The sequence below is a fragment of the Choristoneura fumiferana genome, chromosome 8, assembly GCF_025370935.1.
Source record: "Choristoneura fumiferana chromosome 8, NRCan_CFum_1, whole genome shotgun sequence".
Taxonomy (NCBI): domain Eukaryota; kingdom Metazoa; phylum Arthropoda; class Insecta; order Lepidoptera; family Tortricidae; genus Choristoneura; species Choristoneura fumiferana.
The window spans coordinates 10,303,425-10,323,117 of record NC_133479.1 but is presented as its reverse complement, the minus strand read 5'-3'; the positions used below and the strand labels follow the sequence as shown (position 1 = coordinate 10,323,117).

At 34.2% G+C, this 19,693-nt stretch overlaps 1 protein-coding gene and 1 pseudogene across 3 annotated transcripts; one reads left to right on the top strand and one right to left on the bottom strand.

The window, feature by feature from the left end:
• Nucleotides 1-490: 490 nt before the first annotated feature.
• Nucleotides 491-16,637, top strand: LOC141430445 (glomulin-like). Of its 3 annotated transcripts, XM_074091141.1 has the most exons (7): nt 491-727; nt 826-1,479; nt 3,398-3,756; nt 3,838-3,929; nt 4,307-4,427; nt 4,878-5,081; nt 16,517-16,637. In XM_074091141.1, the coding sequence occupies exons 2-7, from the start codon at nt 885-887 to the stop codon at nt 16,550-16,552; spliced, it is 1,407 nt and encodes a 468-aa protein (XP_073947242.1). In that variant the 5' UTR covers nt 491-727; nt 826-884; the 3' UTR covers nt 16,553-16,637. The 3 variants fall into 3 exon arrangements, with proteins under 3 accessions (XP_073947242.1, XP_073947241.1, XP_073947240.1); XM_074091140.1 differs by lacking the exons at nt 3,398-3,756; nt 3,838-3,929; nt 4,307-4,427; nt 4,878-5,081; nt 16,517-16,637 and having other exon boundaries at nt 804-3,388; XM_074091139.1 differs by lacking the exons at nt 3,398-3,756; nt 3,838-3,929; nt 4,307-4,427; nt 4,878-5,081; nt 16,517-16,637 and having other exon boundaries at nt 826-3,387.
• A 181-nt stretch (nt 16,638-16,818) lies between these two features.
• On the bottom strand, nt 16,819-19,216 carry LOC141430027 (uncharacterized; annotated as a pseudogene).
• Nucleotides 19,217-19,693: the final 477 nt, after the last annotated feature.

Here is a 19,693-nt window from a genome sequence, read left to right as displayed (position 1 = left end):
CGTGGCAGTGGTACAAATAAAATAAATTGGAGTGAATGATAAAAATAACAGTGTTGTTCACGAAATTAAACGTTTTTTTCTCTTCCAGCGATAAATTTCAAAATTTTCAGCTTTATAGCTATGTCACGTGACCAGATTTAACGTTAAGAGGAAACGAGCGACGAGCGATTTGCATGTGGCCGCGCCTTTAAGTCCACAGAGTAGGCAGCATCTATCTGTCAAGTGTCAAACAAAAGTGACAGTGTCATGTCATGACTACTGGCAAAATTGTCCTCCAATGGAATAGCGCCATATTTTTCTAAAAAAACAACAAATGTGATGACTGTCAAGTATGCTCATTTAAGCGTGTCATATAAATTACGTTTCTGAGAGGTTTTAACGATTTCTCGAACAGCAAAATGAATTATGTTCTGTTTTACGCACTTGCCGTTTAAGGAAGTTTAAGAAGACCGATGTTACCCTAATCTTTCTTTGAAACAAATGGCAGGCAGATATTTGTATCAAAACGGAACGTTTTAGAAAAATTTCATTCGTTTTCTCATACGCAATGAGGGTGTAAGCTTTTCCTGATGTAAATTGACTGCAGTCGCTTCGCTGGACATTTTAGTGGGATAGAGAAATAATCCACAAATTTCTCATAAACCGGACTGGGAGTAACTCATTGCATCATCAAAATCATTAGTATTACAATACGCCAGTATGAGCAAGTTACCATGCATTTTTCGTTGTAAGTATCAACAGTTATTTACCATACGACCCGCGATTTCTGTCAGACCACGTAAACACAGGATTATTTCCTTTAGAATACAATTTGCCTTATTTCAGAATTCGTTGCACGCTCTTGGTTGAATAGTACTACTTGTAGAACTACCATCGACCGCATCATGGGTGATAAAGTAGATGTTGTGGACTTAGTGTCCAATTTGTTAGATTCAGGAAAGTATAAAGAAGTTCTCAGTGTTCATAATGATGAAAAATATGCAAACAGCTTCAAGGATAACTGCTGGGATATGATATCATTAACCATAGGCAAGATTCATGACGAGACCATTGTGATTAAGCCTTCTTTATACAGTACCTGTGAAGAGCTGCTATCCATCATTGTGCAGAAAGCAACACCTGAGGAAGCCCTCTTGGAGTTCATTGAGCAAGTTGAAGTAGCAAAGAATGATGCTCAGTTTGCTATAGTTTTGAAACCATTGCAACAGCTATTAAAGAAATTGACATTGAAGAGAGGACGGTCACTGGAATGGTGTTTAAACTCCATTAGCACTTATATTGAAAACATTCCTATTCATGAATTTGAATTGGAGGGTAAAGAGCGCTTGCTGACAGAGTGTGATCCCAATATCAGAAGAATCATAAAAGTATATTCCTTGGTTACTCCTTTCTATCAACCATTTATTGAGGAGTTGAAAACACCTGACTCCAGTGTTAGGACCAAACAGATAATTGTTGCATTTATGATTAGCCTTCTTGGCAAACCTTTAATCTGCATTGATTTGGATATTGAACATAATGCTCAGAGTGAAGCTAGACTATGCTGTAATACTATTATCCAAGATATATGCTCTTTAGAGAAAAATGTATTAAAATTTCTTGAGTATGTGGAAAAATGTAACAAGGACAATCAAAAATCCAAAGCCAAAGAGCCTAATTATGATGAAGAAAAGCCTCCTTATGAGCATAAAGAGAAACTTAATATGCTCACGCTTTCAGGCTTGTATTATGTTGTCTTCTCCTCACAATTTGAACTCCCCAATATAGCAATACCACAAGTGTACTCTATAGAGTATACAGTACACACTGGAATGCTTTGTGTAATACATTTACTAAGCTGCCCAGAATATGGCCCTTTGTCCAAAGGACTGAATCTATGTGAAGCACTCTTGAAGCGTTTAGCTAAAGGCACTTCCCAAACATTATTATCAGCATCAGTTCACTTTACCTTGTGTAAAGCATTAATGAATTTAGCCATATTTTCAACATATGACACTTTACGTAAAAATGCAGTGAATGCTATTTGCCACCACATCTTCAGTTTTGAATACAGTGGAAGATACATGCTTTTAAAATATCTGATTGGCACTGCCAATCATTCAGGGATGATTGGTTATGCTATAACATTATTAAAAAATTCAGTGGACGAAGCATTTAAAGATCCTGAATTACCAGCCTGTTTCACTGGCCCTCAGCTTTTCGATTTGATTAAGAAAATCTGCCATCTACCACATGGTGCAGAATCTGATTTAATGGAATTGACTGATCAAATTATCTCTGCATTAAACTTCCTCAGATATTTATCTATTAGAGACACAGAAAATAAAAGTGGGATCAGAAACTGTTTCTCATATGTTGAATCTGAGTACTTAACAACATTGAGAACTGCTTTGAATATGTCTAAAGCACATTATGAAATGAAATTGAAGGATATAGAAGATGGTAAAGATATAGTTGAAGATGTGAATGTATCCGTCTATGTAGGTGGTAATATGCTAGACAAAATTCCACCTAACAATAAAAAAGAGATAATCAAGTCTGCATTAAATGCTTTTCACTTGATGGAAGGGCTTGTTGCCCGCTTATCGGAATGCATGGATTTAACTAACCATTAGGAGACAACATGAAATGTTAATTTAAATTGTACCTCTTGTAATAAATTGTAATAAAATAAAAAAATAACAATGGCTTTCCTTCATCAAGTTATTAAACACAGTGCAAATGCCTTAGCACTGCCTCACTCTGAAAAAAATAAATGAAGTATAAAACTTACTAGCCTTTACCCATGACTTACTTCACATGCATGAACCATTAGGCCTGGCAGTTGTATTATAATTTGGGGCTTTTACCATAATTTTACTTCATTCCCAACAATTACATTATTATGTTTTTAATCTTAAGTTAATGTAGAACTCCCATACAAAATTTCATGTCTTTATTGTGGGATAACGGAATATAAATGAACCTGTGTCATTCCTGAGATCCAGTTATTAGGTGGATACCAAATCCATCCAGCTGTTTCAGCATGAGAGAGTATCAAACGCACACAAACCTGGATATATAATATTAGTAGGATACCAATTGTGTTAGATGTTTAAATTATTTTTCATCACACTTGCTCGTAAACGGAGGCTGGCGCTGCCAAGAGCGTAGTCAGCGGTATCGGCAATTTTTGAAAGAATATTAGTTTTTCTTTTACAAATATACAATTTTATTCGCAAATGTGATGAAAAACATTGTATGTCGCACGGGCGGTACTAGAATTACGAACATCGACTCATTAAAGCCCTCAGTCTTCGACTTCGGGCTTCTAATAGACTCTCGTTCGTAATTCCTTGTTACCGCCCTTAAGACACAATGTACTATTTGATAATAAACTATTCAATTTTGTTAACAGCCATAAGGAATGGTCGTAGGTTTATAATTCCTCTTGCATCTGTACCTTCACGAAATATCCAAAGACAAATTAGAAGCTATAGCCAGTTGAATACTGATAAAGATATTAAGACTCCTACCACAATAACAGCCACTGAACATGAAGAGCACCAGTATGAAGAAAATGTTAAGAATCGCATATTGGAGAGAGCGTTAGAATTTGTTACCAAGAGTGGTTGGTCTGTAGAATCGCTAAGTGCAGGAGCTGAGGCTGCTGGGTATCCTGGTATTACCCATGGACTCTTTCCTAACGGGGGAGGAGACCTTGTTCACTACTTCAATGTTAAATGTAATGAAGAACTGGTTGAGCAAATGAAAAGTGTAAGCTTAGTTTTATTTGAATTATGTCACAATTATATAAGTAGTAGACATTTTGTTAATAACATTTTCTCATAATTTCAGTGGCCCAAAGAGCAGTTGATCGAAACCAAAGTTCCAGCCAAATTTATTGAAAATGCAATTATGACGAGGCTATTAATGATTGAACCCTATAAGTGAGTTCTTTTTATGATAATAAAAGTATGTATCTTGCTTACTACAGTGCAGTTAGATAGGTAGGGTTTGAATATGAACGAATTGTAATTTCATCATCTAACTAGCCTGTTGCCTGTGACTGTCTGCGTAGAATTAGTTTATCGCTATCCCGCGGGAACTATGCAGTTTTCTGGGATAATAACTATCCTGTTTGTCCTTCCCGGGACTCTAACCGTTCGTGTATACCGAATTTCATCTAAATCGGTTCAGCGCTTTAGGCGTGATTAGGTAACAAACAAACTAACAGACTTACAAACTTGCATTTATAATATTAGTGGGATTCTAATATTTCGCGTCAGTACTTTGTACTAATTTCTGTTTTTCTGTTTAATTTCAGGAGTACATGGCCAAAGGCAATGGCTATTCAGGCTCTTCCAAACAACGTTCCTAACTGCCTAGCAACACTGCTTTCCTTAGTTGATGATATATGTTACCACTCAGGAGATCGAAGTGTGGACGTAAGTAAATACTTGTCTATGCATATCTACCTATCTATGCAATGAAACGGGATAAAAACTATCCTGTCCTTCCTAGGTAGGGTCTCACTCAACCCAATATGTCCTTACATCATTTCTAAATCGGTTTAAACATGACGAGGTAAAAGACAGACAGACAGAGAATCTTTCGTTGCAATCAGTAAAGCTTAACATAATAACCTTTTACATTTTAATACATATAGCAATATCAAAAACATATAATGTGCGCACATGTTCTAAGGAACCAACAAGGATTCATAAAATAAATTTTAAAAATCTGGATAATACACAATAAATGGAAAGCGGTGCACGCACATACGCAATATTCCCGCAATAAATATTATGTGTCTAATTACTAAGGATTCTTGCATATTCAAGTTTAGAGCTCAATAATAAATAAATACCCTAAGAGTAGCATTAAAACTGTTTCAGTTTAATTGGTACATTCGCCGCGTGGGTTTGGCGGGGATCTACAAAGCTTCAGAGTTGTTCTATTTAACTGACAGCAGTCCAAGCAACAGCGGGACGAGGAGTTTCATCACAGCACGTATTAGAGATACAGAGTTACTTCGAGCAGCACTTAGCTTGAATCCTGTCTCAGCAACACCACAAACTTTAAGTGCTGCTTTTGTGACGGTGAGATCTTTTCTCTTTAATCCATACTGTATTGTATTGTATTGTAAAACTCTTCATACTAATATTATAAATGATGCGAAAGTGTATGAGTTTGTGTGTTTGTTTGTTTGTCCGTCTGTCACGTCGAAACGGATCGACGTTTTTTTTGGCATAGAGATAGTTTATGGGCTAGATTGATATAGGCTACTTTTTATCCCGAAAAATGCACAGTTACTGAGGGAACCACGCGATAACTGAATTTCACGCGGACGAAGCCGCGGGCACAAGCTAGTATTGGAATAATAAAAATTAAGTACTTGCCTACCTAAGTAGAGTAGTTCCTTCATAAAATCTGTCATCTTAATTATTAATTTAAGACGCTGTCAACACCAAAATGCCCTTGAGGATTCGGGATTTTGGCTCCGCCTACTTGCTCCCAGCGCTATTCATAAGTGAGCGGCGAGAAGCTTAATAGTCATACTTGTTAAGGCCATTTTTTGGCCGGATGCTGCACTTCGTGAAGAAAGCAAGCCGCTTTGCACAGTGATAGTACAGACTAAACTGAGTGATTTGACTCGCAGCAGCGGAAGTTTCACCCCTTAGGAACAGAGATGGCGCCACTTCTTTAAACAATATTTCAAAAAATTCTACAAGCTAAAGTAATAGACCGATTTCAATGTTTAATATCTTAAATGAGAGCCTATTATATACGTTACTTATAAAAAAATACAAAAAAAATATTTACAAAAAAATTTTGTCAAAAAATGCCATCTTAAGTTTTTTTTTCTTACCTGATTTGTAGTTTTTACTTGACTGCTTAAAAAAACTGTATGCAACATGAATGGTTTAATGCATATACATATTACTGAGTACATAACGAGTATTTTAAAAAAAAGCCGACACCGATACCTATCATATTTAACGAAATATGAAAGTTTAAATGCGAGCACAAATTTCTTTAAAAAATATTTCAAGAAATTCTACAAGCTAAACTAATAAACCGATTTCAATGTTTAATATCCCAAATTAAAGCTCATAACATTCTTTATTGATAAAAAAATATAAAAAAAATATTTACTGAAAACTTTTGGCAAAAAACACCATCTCAAGTTTTTTTTCTTACCTGATTGGTAGTTTTTATTTGATTGCTTATAAAAACTGTATGCAACATGAATGGTTTAATGCATATACATATTACTGAGTACATACCAAGTATTTAAAAAAAATTCGACACCGATACCTATCATATTTCACGAAATATGAAAGTTTAAATGTGAGCACAAATTTCGTTAAAAAAATTCAATAAATTCTACAAGCTAAACTAATAAACCGATTTAAATGTTTAATATCCCAAATTAAAGCTCATGAAATTCATTATGTAGAAAAAAATATTAAAATAATATTTACTGAAAACTTTTACCAAAAAACGCCATCTTAAGTTTTTATTTCTTACCTAATTGGTAGTTTTTACTTGATTGCTTAAAAACATTGTATGTTGTATGCAACATGAATGGTTTAATGCATACTTACATATATTTCTGAGTATATAACAAGTATTATAAAAAAAAACCGACACCGATACCTTTCATACTTCACGAAATATTTAAGTTTAATTGTGCACGCTTTTCTTACAAATAAATTTCAACGAAATCTTCAAGTGAAACTAGTTCTCTGATTTTAATGTTTAATATTAAATGAAAAGAAGAACGAAATTACCTAATTTATTGAAAAAAGAAGTTTTTTCCTGGTGTTACGAAAAAATATAATTACTTTAAAATTAGTAATTATTAAGACAAAAAATAAAAACTATACCGTTTCCGGCATAGTTGGTTCTGAGAAGTAATATATATTGCTTAGTAGTTGGCGAATTTATTTAAAAAATAGCTTTTTATCTGATAGGTAGGACTACAGCTTATAGATATGTCACATTTGAAATAAATGACTATGAACATCAATGTTTATCAAATATTTAAATTAAAACCTAGAAGTCCTCTTCGGGTTCATCGGCATAGATGTAGAACTGAAAAGGAAAAGTCGTTTTGAAGTACTTGTGCTATTCCAATACTACAAAATCACAGATCTTTTAGACACGGACTGTGTTGCTGTAATTACTGTTGAATTATTTTTGTGCCTAGTTGATTACCATTAGATCTAAAACTTTGTGCCTACCTGTGGAAATCAGTGGTCAGCATACAAAATAACCCTGCATTGAATATTATATTAACTTACTTTTGATTTGTACAGCCACCTTTGCAGGATTTACACTGGGCAGTGCATGGTAAGCTGACCCGACGACACCCACAACGCATGGTATCGGAGCCAGATTTGCAGCCACAATGGTCCAAGAGGCTTAATTGCAACCAAATCGCTGTAACTGCCGACAATTCTGGAGTCCTTCTCTTTTGCCTTAGTCCATCCATCCCCAAGAAGATGGACATGGTATGGACATGCTCTCTATAAACATACACTGCGTGCAGCTTACCAAGCGGGCCAAATAGGGAGAAACGCTCTGAAACCAGAAGTTTCCGTACCATGTCCATCTTCTTGGGGATGGACTAAGGCAAAAGAGAGTTGTCAAAAGAAAGTAAGCCTCTTGGACCATTAAGTATTGTGGCTGCAAATCTGGCTGCGATACCATGCGTTGGGGGTGTCGTCGGGTCAGCTTACCATGCACTGCCCAGTGTAAATCCTGCAAAGGTGGCTGTACAAATCAAAAGTAAGTTAATATAATATTCAATGCAGGGTTATTTTGTATGCTGACCACTGATTTCCACAGGTAGGCACAAAGTTTTAGATCTAATGGTAATCAACTAGGCACAAAAATAATTCAACAGTAATTACAGCAACACAGTCCGTGTCTAAAAGATCTGTGATTTTGTAGTATTGGAATAGCACAAGTACTTCAAAACGACTTTTCCTTTTCAGTTCTACATCTATGCCGATGAACCCGAAGAGGACTTCTAGGTTTTAATTTAAATATTTGATAAACATTGATGTTCATAGTCATTTATTTCAAATGTGACATATCTATAAGCTGTAGTCCTACCTATCAGATAAAAAGCTATTTTTTAAATAAATTCGCCAACTACTAAGCAATATATATTACTTCTCAGAACCAACTATGCCGGAAACGGTAGTTTTTATTTTTTGTCTTAATAATTACTAATTTTAAAGTAATTATATTTTTTCGTAACACCAGGAAAAAACTTCTTTCTTCAATAAATTAGGTACTTTCGTTCTTCTTTTCATTTAATATTAAACATTAAAATCAGAGAACTAGTTTCACTTGAAGATTTCGTTGAAATTTATTTGTAAGAAAAGCGTGCACAATTAAACTTAAATATTTCGTGAAGTATGAAAGGTATCGGTGTCGGTTTTTTTTATAATACTTGTTATTTACTCAGAAATATATGTAAGTATGCATTAAACCATTCATGTTGCATACAACATACAATGTTTTTAAGCAATCAAGTAAAAACTACCAATTAGGTAAGAAATAAAAACTTAAGATGGCGTTTTTTGGTAAAAGTTTTCAGTAAATATTATTTTAATATTTTTTTCTACATAATGAATTTCATGAGCTTTAATTTGGGATATTAAACATTTAAATCGGTTTATTAGTTTAGCTTGTAGAATTTATTGAATTTTTTTAACGAAATTTGTGCTCACATTTAAACTTTCATATTTCGTGAAATATGATAGGTATCGGTGTCGAATTTTTTTTAAATACTTGTTATGTACTCAGTAATATGTATATGCATTAAACAATTCATGTTGCATACAGTTTTTATAAGCAATCAAATAAAAACTACCAATCAGGTAAGAAAAAAAAACTTGTGATGGTGTTTTTTTGCCAAAAGTTTTAAGTAAATATTTTTTTTATATTTTTTTGTCAATAAAGAATGTTATGAGCTTTAATTTGGGATATTAAACATTGAAATCGGTTTATTAGTTTAGCTTGTAGAATTTCTTGAAATATTTTTTAAAGAAATTTGTGCTCACATTTAAACTTTCATATTTCGTTAAATATGATAGGTATCGGTGTCGGTTTTTTTTTAAAATACTTGTTATGTACTCAGTAATATGTATATGCATTAAACCATTCATGTTGCATACAGTTTTTTTAAGCAATCAAGTAAAAACTACAAATCAGGTAAGAAAAAAAAACTTAAGATGGCATTTTTTGACAAAAGTTTTTTGTAAATATTTTTTTTGTATTTTTTTATAAGTAACGTATATAATAGGCTCTCATTTGAGATATTAAACATTGAAATCGGTCTATTACTTTAGCTTGTAGAATTTTTTGAAATATTTTTTAAAGAAGTGGCGCCATCTCTGTTCCTAAGGGGTGAAACTTCCGCTGCTGCGAGTCAAATCACTCAGTTTAGCCTGTACTATCACTGTGCAAAGCGGCTTGCTTTCTTCACGAAGTGCAGCATTTTGTCTCTAACAAGTATGACTATAACTATTTGCATTCGGCTAGCGACCGCGATCAGACATCAACACGCCTGCCGGTAGATGGCGTTAAACTCCTGTAAGGTTCCTATAGAGTGCAGAAGAAAACAGACAGGACATCGTTAAAAAAATATAGTTGGTTTTTAATTCATTTTCGTAATTAAAGTGTGAGCAGATTGAATGAAATTTGGATATGTAATATAAGTAGTTAAGATTTATTAGAAAAAATGACAGTATTTTTGTAGGTATTAGCTAATGTATGATTATAATTTATTAAGATATCATCATGATGTCATTAAGATATCATCATGATTTTACCCATTTTGAGATATTAAATTAGCAAAAACTTGCAGATTAAAAGATTTAAGTTGATTTTTACACGAGCAGTCGGGATGATGCGACACACGAAAAACGAATGGCGGTGGTAGTCTGAGATCCGGCGAGTGTCAGTTGAGCAACTTGTTGTTGTTGTTTTGAAATAGTAGATTGTAGAACAATAGCATAAAACGAGCTATTTTAGGGGTTCCTAACGTAAATAAAAAAAACTACTTTAATCCCTGGAGATTAATGAGGAGCTTTAGTCCCAATATGCAGAGACTAAAGTTACATTTCAACAGCATGAGAAGTGAACAATTTATTAATCATCAATCATACGAATTTGGAAGGAATTGTGTGACAGGTAATAAAGGCAGCCGGTGAAATTACTGGCACTTGAGGTATTCCATCTTAAGCCTCTAGAGTGGCAACGCATCTGCAATATCCCTGGTGTTGCTGATGTTTATGGGCGGTGGTGATCTCTTAGTTACCATCAGGAGACCCACTTGCTCGTTTGTCATCCAGTCGAATAAAAAAAAAAGGACAAGGAACGGTCATCAATGAAATTACCTAGAGGATTTATGAATTAAAATGATAGATTTCAAAATCACTATAATTTAAATATCGCGTACAAGTAGGTTTTGACTGACTACTAACGACTGACATCAAAGTTAGTAGGTACATAAATAAATTGATATAACTGTGCGTTACTGCGTCCAAATAAAGCTAACAATCGATTCTAACACTTCATAGCTCTATGCAAACAAAACTTTCCTAGTGGGCATAGCCGTAACTGCATCTGAAGAGGCGTTTTAATGAGGACCTTATATCACTGTACGAAGGTGTAAAACTGAATGAGTTTCACATTAACCAGTAAGTGCGCCCGCGGATTACGCATAATTGTTACATGTCATGAGTTCACGTTATACTAGCTAGCTACCCGAGTAAATTTGTATTGTAAATATTTTTGTATATTTATTTATTGTTAGTGTTTTATAGTTGTACCAACAATGTGTTTATAATGTATCTATAATTATGATAAGGACTAAGTAAATTAATTACGTAGGTATGCAAGTCCATTCCCGATTGTTGATTTTGCTCTTAATTTTTCTCTGCGTTTTGCTTCATACCTTTATTTTTACTAAAATATGTACAAGAAATATTGTTTTATAAGTTGCGATTCAAGATCAAACAAATATCGAAGTAGGTAGTGCATTGACCAATCAGCTGTTGTAAGTACAGATATTTTATTATCACACGACATTAGTCCTTACGAATAGTGCAGCAGAATACCAGCGCTCGGCTTGAGATCAGACTATAAGGTCGTAAATCGAGCGTCGACCTTGACCTCAAAGTTTATCAATATAGTAAATTAAAAGTACTTACTTTACAAATTCAATCATCCTATCGTATTTTTGACGATACGAGCGCTTTTTTGCTACCCTTTTATTTTTGTCTTTATTCCCCATTATAATATAATATTTACAGTTAGCACGCTTAATTAAATATTTACGCTTCTTATAAACTAAACTCTGATAAGTATGCACACAGTTCATAGATTTTTAATACAAGTTTTCGATGCGCAAACGAGAAGCATAGGTCCGTCTAGCACTGCGCGTCGACGCACACTGTCTGTTTGTATCGGAGTAAACGAGAGCCCACTGTCGCTGTAACTGAGCAGCCGGGTTTCGGATGATAATAATAAATAAATATTGAAATAAAAAAAGTATGGATTGTTTGTGAAATATGACTCGTTAGTTATTTAGATATGAATATGTTCACTTCATTTTTTTAATTGCAGACTGTTGAAATATTAACTTTAAAGGTTTTATGTAGCATACTCTATGAACGCAGGTTCAAGTTTTAATATTTGGCCGCAGATGGCGCCACTCTTCCTTCTAAGAAAATATTCCGTTTTTGTAACACAGCTTCCTTAGCGATTTATTTTAATAAACTAATAAGAAGTCTTACTCGATATTTTAATTGCCTGGCTTAATAGGTTATGGCCCAGGATACGTGAAATATTAGTATTCACTGCGTAAAAAGAGTAAAGAGCAGAGTTTTTTTCAAAGTTATTCACGAGACCGGCAGCCGTCCGGCGAAATTAAAAATGGAGGTTGCAAACTCGATGAAAATTGAAAAATTTGATGGTCGTAACTTCAAGCAGTGGAAGTTTCAGGTTAAGTGTGCTTTACGAGCGAAAGGCATAGATATAAATGAATTAAAACCTGAAAATGCCGACCAGTTACTATCATGGAATAAGAAAGATGGGTTGGCTATGTTTATTTTAACCTCATCGATGGATCTCAATCAGATTTCTCTGATAGAAAATTGTGAAACAGCGAAAGAAGTAATGACCAAATTAGAAGCAATTTATGAACACAAGTCGGAATTTAACAAGATGATGGTGCACGAAAAATTCTATCAATATTGTTATAGTTCAAGTGACACGATGGCACAACATGTCTCGAAAGTGGAAAGCTTAGCAAAACAATTACGAGAATCTGGTGAAGAACTTAGTGACACTGCAATAATAACGAAAATATTGAGTACATTGCCATCATCATATCGTTCGCTTCGACAGGCTTGGTTGTCACTTAACCCAGCCAGTCAGACTATTCAGAACTTGACGTCAAGGTTGATTGATGAGGAGGCGAGTCTTGTTAAAGATACAAGCAGTGAGATGGCTCTTGTGACTAGTAAAAGCAATGTGAAACATGTGAAAGCTAAAGGAAATACAAATCAAGTCAACTCAAGTCATCGCTTTATATGTTACAATTGTAATAAAAGGGGTCACTTTGCAAGAGACTGCAAAGCACCAAAGAAATCTGTTCGCAAGAACCAAGAGCAGCCAGACATGTTAGCATTTAGTGCTGAGAATAGTTCTTCTCCATCGCATGGAGAGAATGTATGGATATTGGATAGCGGAGCCTCAATGCATATGACATACAAGCGAGAATTTTTCTGCGAGCTCATTGAGTATCAAAGTGGAGATGCAAATAGAACTGTCAAATTGGGAAATAAACAAGATGTTCAAGTATGTGGCAAAGGTTCTATTTTAATAAGCAAACTGGTTAAGGGACAGTGGGAGCAAAGTATATTAAAAGATGTACTTTATGTGCCTGATCTGAGGAGAAATCTATTTTCTGAAGGAGCAGCTACCAGAAGAGGGTACATAATAGTGAAGAATAATCAAAGTGCAGTTTTAATGAAAGACAATTTAGTTGTGATGTGCGCCCAGTTAAAAGAGAACAATCTGTATGAGTTGGACATTAAAATTGTGAAGCAAGAAAGTTGTAATGTAGTGCATTCAAACATTAAAGTGTGGCATGAGAGACTAGGTCATGTGAATATAAAAGAAATTCAAAACATGAGTAAGAATGGTGCTATTCCTGTGGTAGTGACTGGAAGTGATACTTTTGTTTGTGAAGCCTGTCAATATGGCAAGCAAGCAAGGCTACCGTTCAAGACATCCCATAGGGGCCCATCTCAGCCTGGAGATATTGTTTATAGTGATGTCTGTGGCCCTATAGAGGAACTGTCTGTGTCAGGAATGAGATATTTTGTTCTTTTCAAAGATGGAGCAACAAGTTATCGCCATATTTACTTCATGAAACAGAAAAGTGAAGTGCTTGATTGTTTCATAAAATATAATGCAATTGTAAACAACAAGTTCTTGCATGACGTGCGCACTCTTCACACAGATAATGGTCGTGAGTATGTGAATAATGAATTTAAGAAATATCTGGATGATCGAGGAATAAAGCATGAGTGTACAGCCCCTTACACACCCCAACAGAATGGCCGGGCCGAGAGAGAATTAAGGACCATAATGGAAAGTGCCAGGTCTATGCTCTATGCTAAAGATGTTGCCTTGAGTTTGTGGGCAGAAGCTGTACACTGCGCAGTATACCTATTAAACAGAACATCATCCAGCCAGACACCTGATGTTTCTCCATATGAGCTCTGGTATGGAGAAAAACCAAGTCTACAGCATGTGAGAATTTTGGCTCTGTGGGCTATGTACACATCGCAAAAGAAAAAAGAAAGAAGTTAGATAAGAAAAGTGTGAAGATGTTGTTGGTCGGATATGACCAAGAAAACTATAGAATGTATGATCAAACTACAAGAAAAATAACTATATCCAGAGATGTAAAGTTTGATGAAAATTGTATCCTAGAACGAAGAGAAAATTTTGCACAGATAAAAGTAAATGATGATGAAATAAAGGTAAACGAAAATGAACAAGAACAAGGAATATTATCTGTATCGCAAAATGACACTTCACAAACAGACAATGCGCAAGAAACATCATCTGATGACAGTATGCAGAGTGTTGTCAATGATATTGATGAAACATATCACCCTACTAGATATTTTTCACTTGAAGATGAGCTCAGAAGCAATATGACGCTTCGACCAGGCATAATAGAAATTTGGAAGCAAATTTTATTGAAATCGAGATACCAAAAACATATGAAGACGCAATTACTGGTACAATTGTCGGGAATGGAAGAAAGCCATTGAAGATGAGCTTCAGTCTCATGAGAATAATACCTGGACAATAACTGATAGAACAGAAAAAGAAGCCTATTACATGTAAATGGGTGTTTTGTGTGAAAGAGAGTAAAGAAGTACAAAGGTACAAAGCAAGATTATGTGCTCGAGGATTCACACAAGTAAAGGACATTGATTACACAGAAACATTCTCTCCTACTTGTCGGTATGATTCTATCAGATTATTATTAATATAGCAGCTAAAAATGACCTCCAGATGCAGCAGTTTGATGTGAAGACCGCTTTCCTGTATGGCGAGCTGTCAGAGGAGATCTACATGGAGGTACCAGAAGGTGTTCAGGTTGAGTCATCTAAAGTATGTAAGTTGAACAAATCATTATATGGGCTTAAACAGAGTTCTAGATGCTGGAATAAAAAGTTTTGTTCTTTTTTAACTACATATGGGTTCAAACCATGCCAATCTGACAATTGTGTATTTGTAGGATATTTTGATAATATCAAAGTATTGCTAATTATCTATGTTGATGATGGATTATTAATCTCAAAGAGTAGAAATATTTTAGCCATCATTTTAAATGACTTAAGACAGAAATTTGAAATAAAAGTGTTAGATTGTAATTGTTTTATTGGCATGGAGATAAGTCAAAAGCAAGGATGTGTGACTATCAGTCAAAAGCGGTACATAGAGAGCATAATTAAGAAATTTAATATGACAGATGCTAAGGGTTGTACTACACCTGCAGATGTTAGTGTACAGTTGAAAAAAAATGAAATTGTTGAGTGTAATAAGTTCCCATATAGGGAGCAGTGGGAGCCTTATTGTTTTTGTCATCTGTATCTAGACCTGATATATCTTATGCAGTTAACCTTGTGAGTAGGTATGTCAACAACCCTGGTGTTGCACATGTCAATGCTCTAAAGCGAATTATAAGGTATTTAATTAATACAAAAGAAAAGTCAATTCGGTACTATGGTGATAGTGAGCTGGTAGGGTATTCAGATTCTGATTTTGCCGGAGATGTGGACACCAGAAGGTCGAATACTGGATACATATTTCTTATGAATGGTGGGCCTGTTACATGGTGTAGTAGAAAGCAGAACACCGTGGCACTGTCCACTACAGAGTCAGAATATATGGCTGCTGGCGATGCAGCTAAGGAAATATTGTGGCTTAGGCAATTTTTGCTAGACATTAATGAGCCTCAAATATCTGTAACTTTAAATATTGATAATCAGAGTGCAATTAAATTGATTCATAATCCAGTTTTTCACAAGAGAAGTAAGCACATTGATGTCAGATACAATTTCATAAGAGAAAAGTTGAAAGTAATATAATAAGTATTAAATATGTTGAAAGTTCATCTCAATTGGCAGATTTTTCTTACTAAGGCTCTGCCTTTTTGTAAATTTAGGCAGATTATAGACAGAGTGCTGTTTTAAGTTTTGTTAGTATGTCATAAGTAAGTTGGATTGAACTATATACATAGGATAAGTTAGCCTTTGTATTGGTGTCTCAATGGTTTTAAGTTGATCTTTTTAGTTTTTGTACAGTGAGGGTACGTAATTACATATAACCTTGTAAAATTAAGTGGGAGTGTTTGAAATATTAACTTTAAAGGTTATGTAGCATACTCTATGAACGCAGGTTCAAGTTTTAATATTTGGCCGCAGATGGCGCCACTCTTCCTTCTAAGAAAATATTCCGTTTTTGTAACACAGCTTCCTTAGCGATTTATTTTAATAAACTAATAAGAAGTCTTACTCGATATTTTAATTGCCTGGCTTAATACAGACTCATACGTCTAAAAAATAAAGACATAAAACCGTTTAAAGAATTTTAGACCAATCTTTGCAATTTTTTTTAATCGAGCCGATTTCGTCCAATTATGTATCGAGTCCGTCCATTATCTTTGAAATATGATGAATATTAACATATATTTTTTTGATGAGCTAGAACAAATAGTTTTTCTTAAAAAACTGCTTAAATAACATCAATTTCAAAAAATTAGGTCTTGTCAGCCTCTTAAGTGTTGAATTAGTTAACCTCCTAAGACTGTCTAAAAAAAATTTAACTTTCGGCCATTAAGTTTAAAATTCTTATATTAAAAAAATACTTGGGTGGAGTCTCATGAAGTAAAGTTCGTTTTGTTAATTAATATTTTTTACAGGCTAAAAATGTGTTGGGAATGAATCCACTGAAGTAATTTGAAGAGTATAATATTTAAAGAACACAATATAAAACATTATTTTCAACAGATAATAGGTACTTACTTAATGTGTTTTTGTGACTGGCAGTATTTGTTAATTAGTTTAGCTGAGTAAAGATGTTTTGCGAATTTACTTGTTCATTACAAGTTCATTACTCATTAATTTACATATAAAACACATCATAACAATACACAGATTATTTATAATAAAATATAATATGTTTGTATAAAAATGTATAAATACTTTTTTCATTTTGATATATATAAGAGTAGGCTGACACATTCATACATACACTCTGAACTGACCAATCAGGAACCATATATAACATGTTACAAGCTACTCAAGTGGTCAGTTGTAAATATTGCCAATCATACATTTGATGTATCAAGGCACAACATTAGAATTGAAGGAGCTATGTGGGTACTATGTAATCACTGCCTGTCGACAGATAAGATATCAAATTGGGGGCAGGGGTAATTTACTCCATATTTCAGCAGAAACTGTTTGCCTTATAACAAATCTGCAGATCATTTGTAGGGAATCCAGTCTTGCAAATCTGAACAATGAAAATATAACAATGATTTATAATTTTCCCTACTAATTTAAAAACTAAAATTCATTTACAGACAGACAAGAGTACAGACTTTATAGGCTTTGCTGAATTCAATAAGTAAAGAAAAGCTAAAGAACTTCTATAATTGTTCAAGTTTCAGACAAGGTCAAAAATGCAAAAAAAAGAATTCACAACAAGCCATAATGTATCATTTTGCAAGTCATATACATACTTCACACTCCAGCGGACATTTTGCGGGCCTGTCATTTGGTAAGGTTCACAAATCAATTTTCGAGTTTTCATATGTAGTATTTGTACTTAGTATTTGCTACCTGGTATTTGTAAAGTGCAATTCCAAATATCTTAGCAACTAAGGATGTATGTTATTTATCTTTTTTTATTACCATTCAATTTTAAATAAAAATAAGATTGAAATAAAGTAAAAGTATGTAGTATATTTAATTTAACAACTGAGCATATTATGCAAATATTTTTTCCAAATTTGCCAATAAAAATAGATACCAAACTAACATACAGCCTAAGTTGCTAAGGTGTTTGAAATTACACATTACAAATACTAGGTACGAAATACCAAGTACAAATACTTTATTATGACAACTCGAAAATTGATTTGTGAACCTTACCAAATGGCAGCCCGCAAAATGCCCGCTGAAGTGCGACATATGGTCATAATATATGTTTCCCCCTAATAATGAGGATGTACGTGCTACTTTCAAAATTAATATATTTTAAGAATTGCATCTACATGTATAAAAATAAGTATAATTTAAATCACCTGTTTAAAGGTCTAGCTAATTTGACTGGCATTTCGAAAAGATTAGCTTTTACATTTACAGCAGAACAATGTTCAGATATCCTATTTGCAGGCACAAACGTTTCATTATTCAATGAAAATAGTCCATTTGCAATGTCGGAGTCTGGCATGTAGTGTTCTTCCTACACAGCGAAAGAGACACAAAGATATGCCGGGAGTCGTAAGAATCCCGTACAAGGAAACATTATCATGTTGACCTGCCAACAGCTCATCCGCCTCGCTGGCTGATATCCCACCCAATACCAGCCATGTCTGGAATTAATAAAAATAAAAAATAAATATATCATGATGGGCTTGACACCAGTTGACCTAGTCTCAAACTAAGCAAAGCTTGTACTATGGACACTAGGCAAAGGATAAACATACATATATTGATAAATACACACTTAAATACATATTAAACATCCAGACCCGAGAAAAAACATTTGTATTATTCATACAAATATCTGCCCTGGTCGGGATTCGAACCCAAGACCTTAAGCTTCGTAGTCAGGTTCTCTAACCACTTGACCATCCGGTCGTCAAATATTGAATTGAATTCAAATGGTGATGTATATTAGTCATTCATTCCACCATCACAATGCAACTACAGAATAAATAATAATGAAATGGCATGCATTATAATCATTATGTATACTCACTTGGAAAGCTGACAATATATGGCACAAGTTTCCAAAGACTCGTGTGTGGTGTCCTCTTAGAACCGAATGACCATCTGAATGTTGACATTTCATTACTTGTTTACTATATTCAGTGACCTTCTTATCTTCGCTCTCTGAGATGATTGCAGTTCGTTTTTCCAATGTAGAGGGTCATTACATCTGTTTTTGTTGCTTATATTGCAAATATGATCTTCTCCATTTGTTTTGTTGCCAAAATATCTTTGCAAAGACCGGACACTGCCAGAAATAAACAATTTGTTTTTCCAAAATTTTACAAATTTGCTTGGATTCATTGGAGGTTTCCTTTCAGGTAGAAACACACAGTGAACTATTTCAGCATTGCTATAATCTCTTTTGCTATCGATGGTTCGTTGCAAATGTTTGCATTCCATTGGTTTTAACCATTACGAAGGCAACCCGTCGTAAGCCATTTACGACGGTTGCAATGAGTGCAGCGCTCGTAGTTTTTATTGTTCATTTGTATTGTATCACCCTAGTATCACCAAGTACTTATGTCATAAATCGATACTAGCCGTAAAATTCTTAAACAAACATAAATAAACATTTGAATGAACGATACTTTTCTGATAAAATTACGTTATTCACTATACATACCATTTGCCAATGAAATGAAAACTTATTACAAAGACTACAGTATATATAGGGAGATAGACGGGTATCTCAGAACTTTATTGGTTTGTATGGAAAGAGGTGCCATCTAGTTCTCATTGTTAAAGCTCGCGCCTATGCATCTGTGCGTGCGTACGCTTACGTAACATAGCTATCTATACAATTAATGTTTCATGCTCAGTTATTGCTGGGTAATATAATGCATTACTTCTTTTGTTGAAATAAGTCTGATGAATTTCCGGTTTCCATACATTGTTCATGATTTCGTATTTCAACAATGTATAGAAACCACAATTTTTTTTAGATTTATTTCAACAAAAGAGTAAATGCACTATACTAACCAGCGTTAACTGAGCATGAAACACAATTTTATATTAAGTCCTAAATTTCATCCTGTAGATTATCATATTACGCCTATAATAAAATTAAGTAAAAATGTATGAGATTAGTGCAAAAT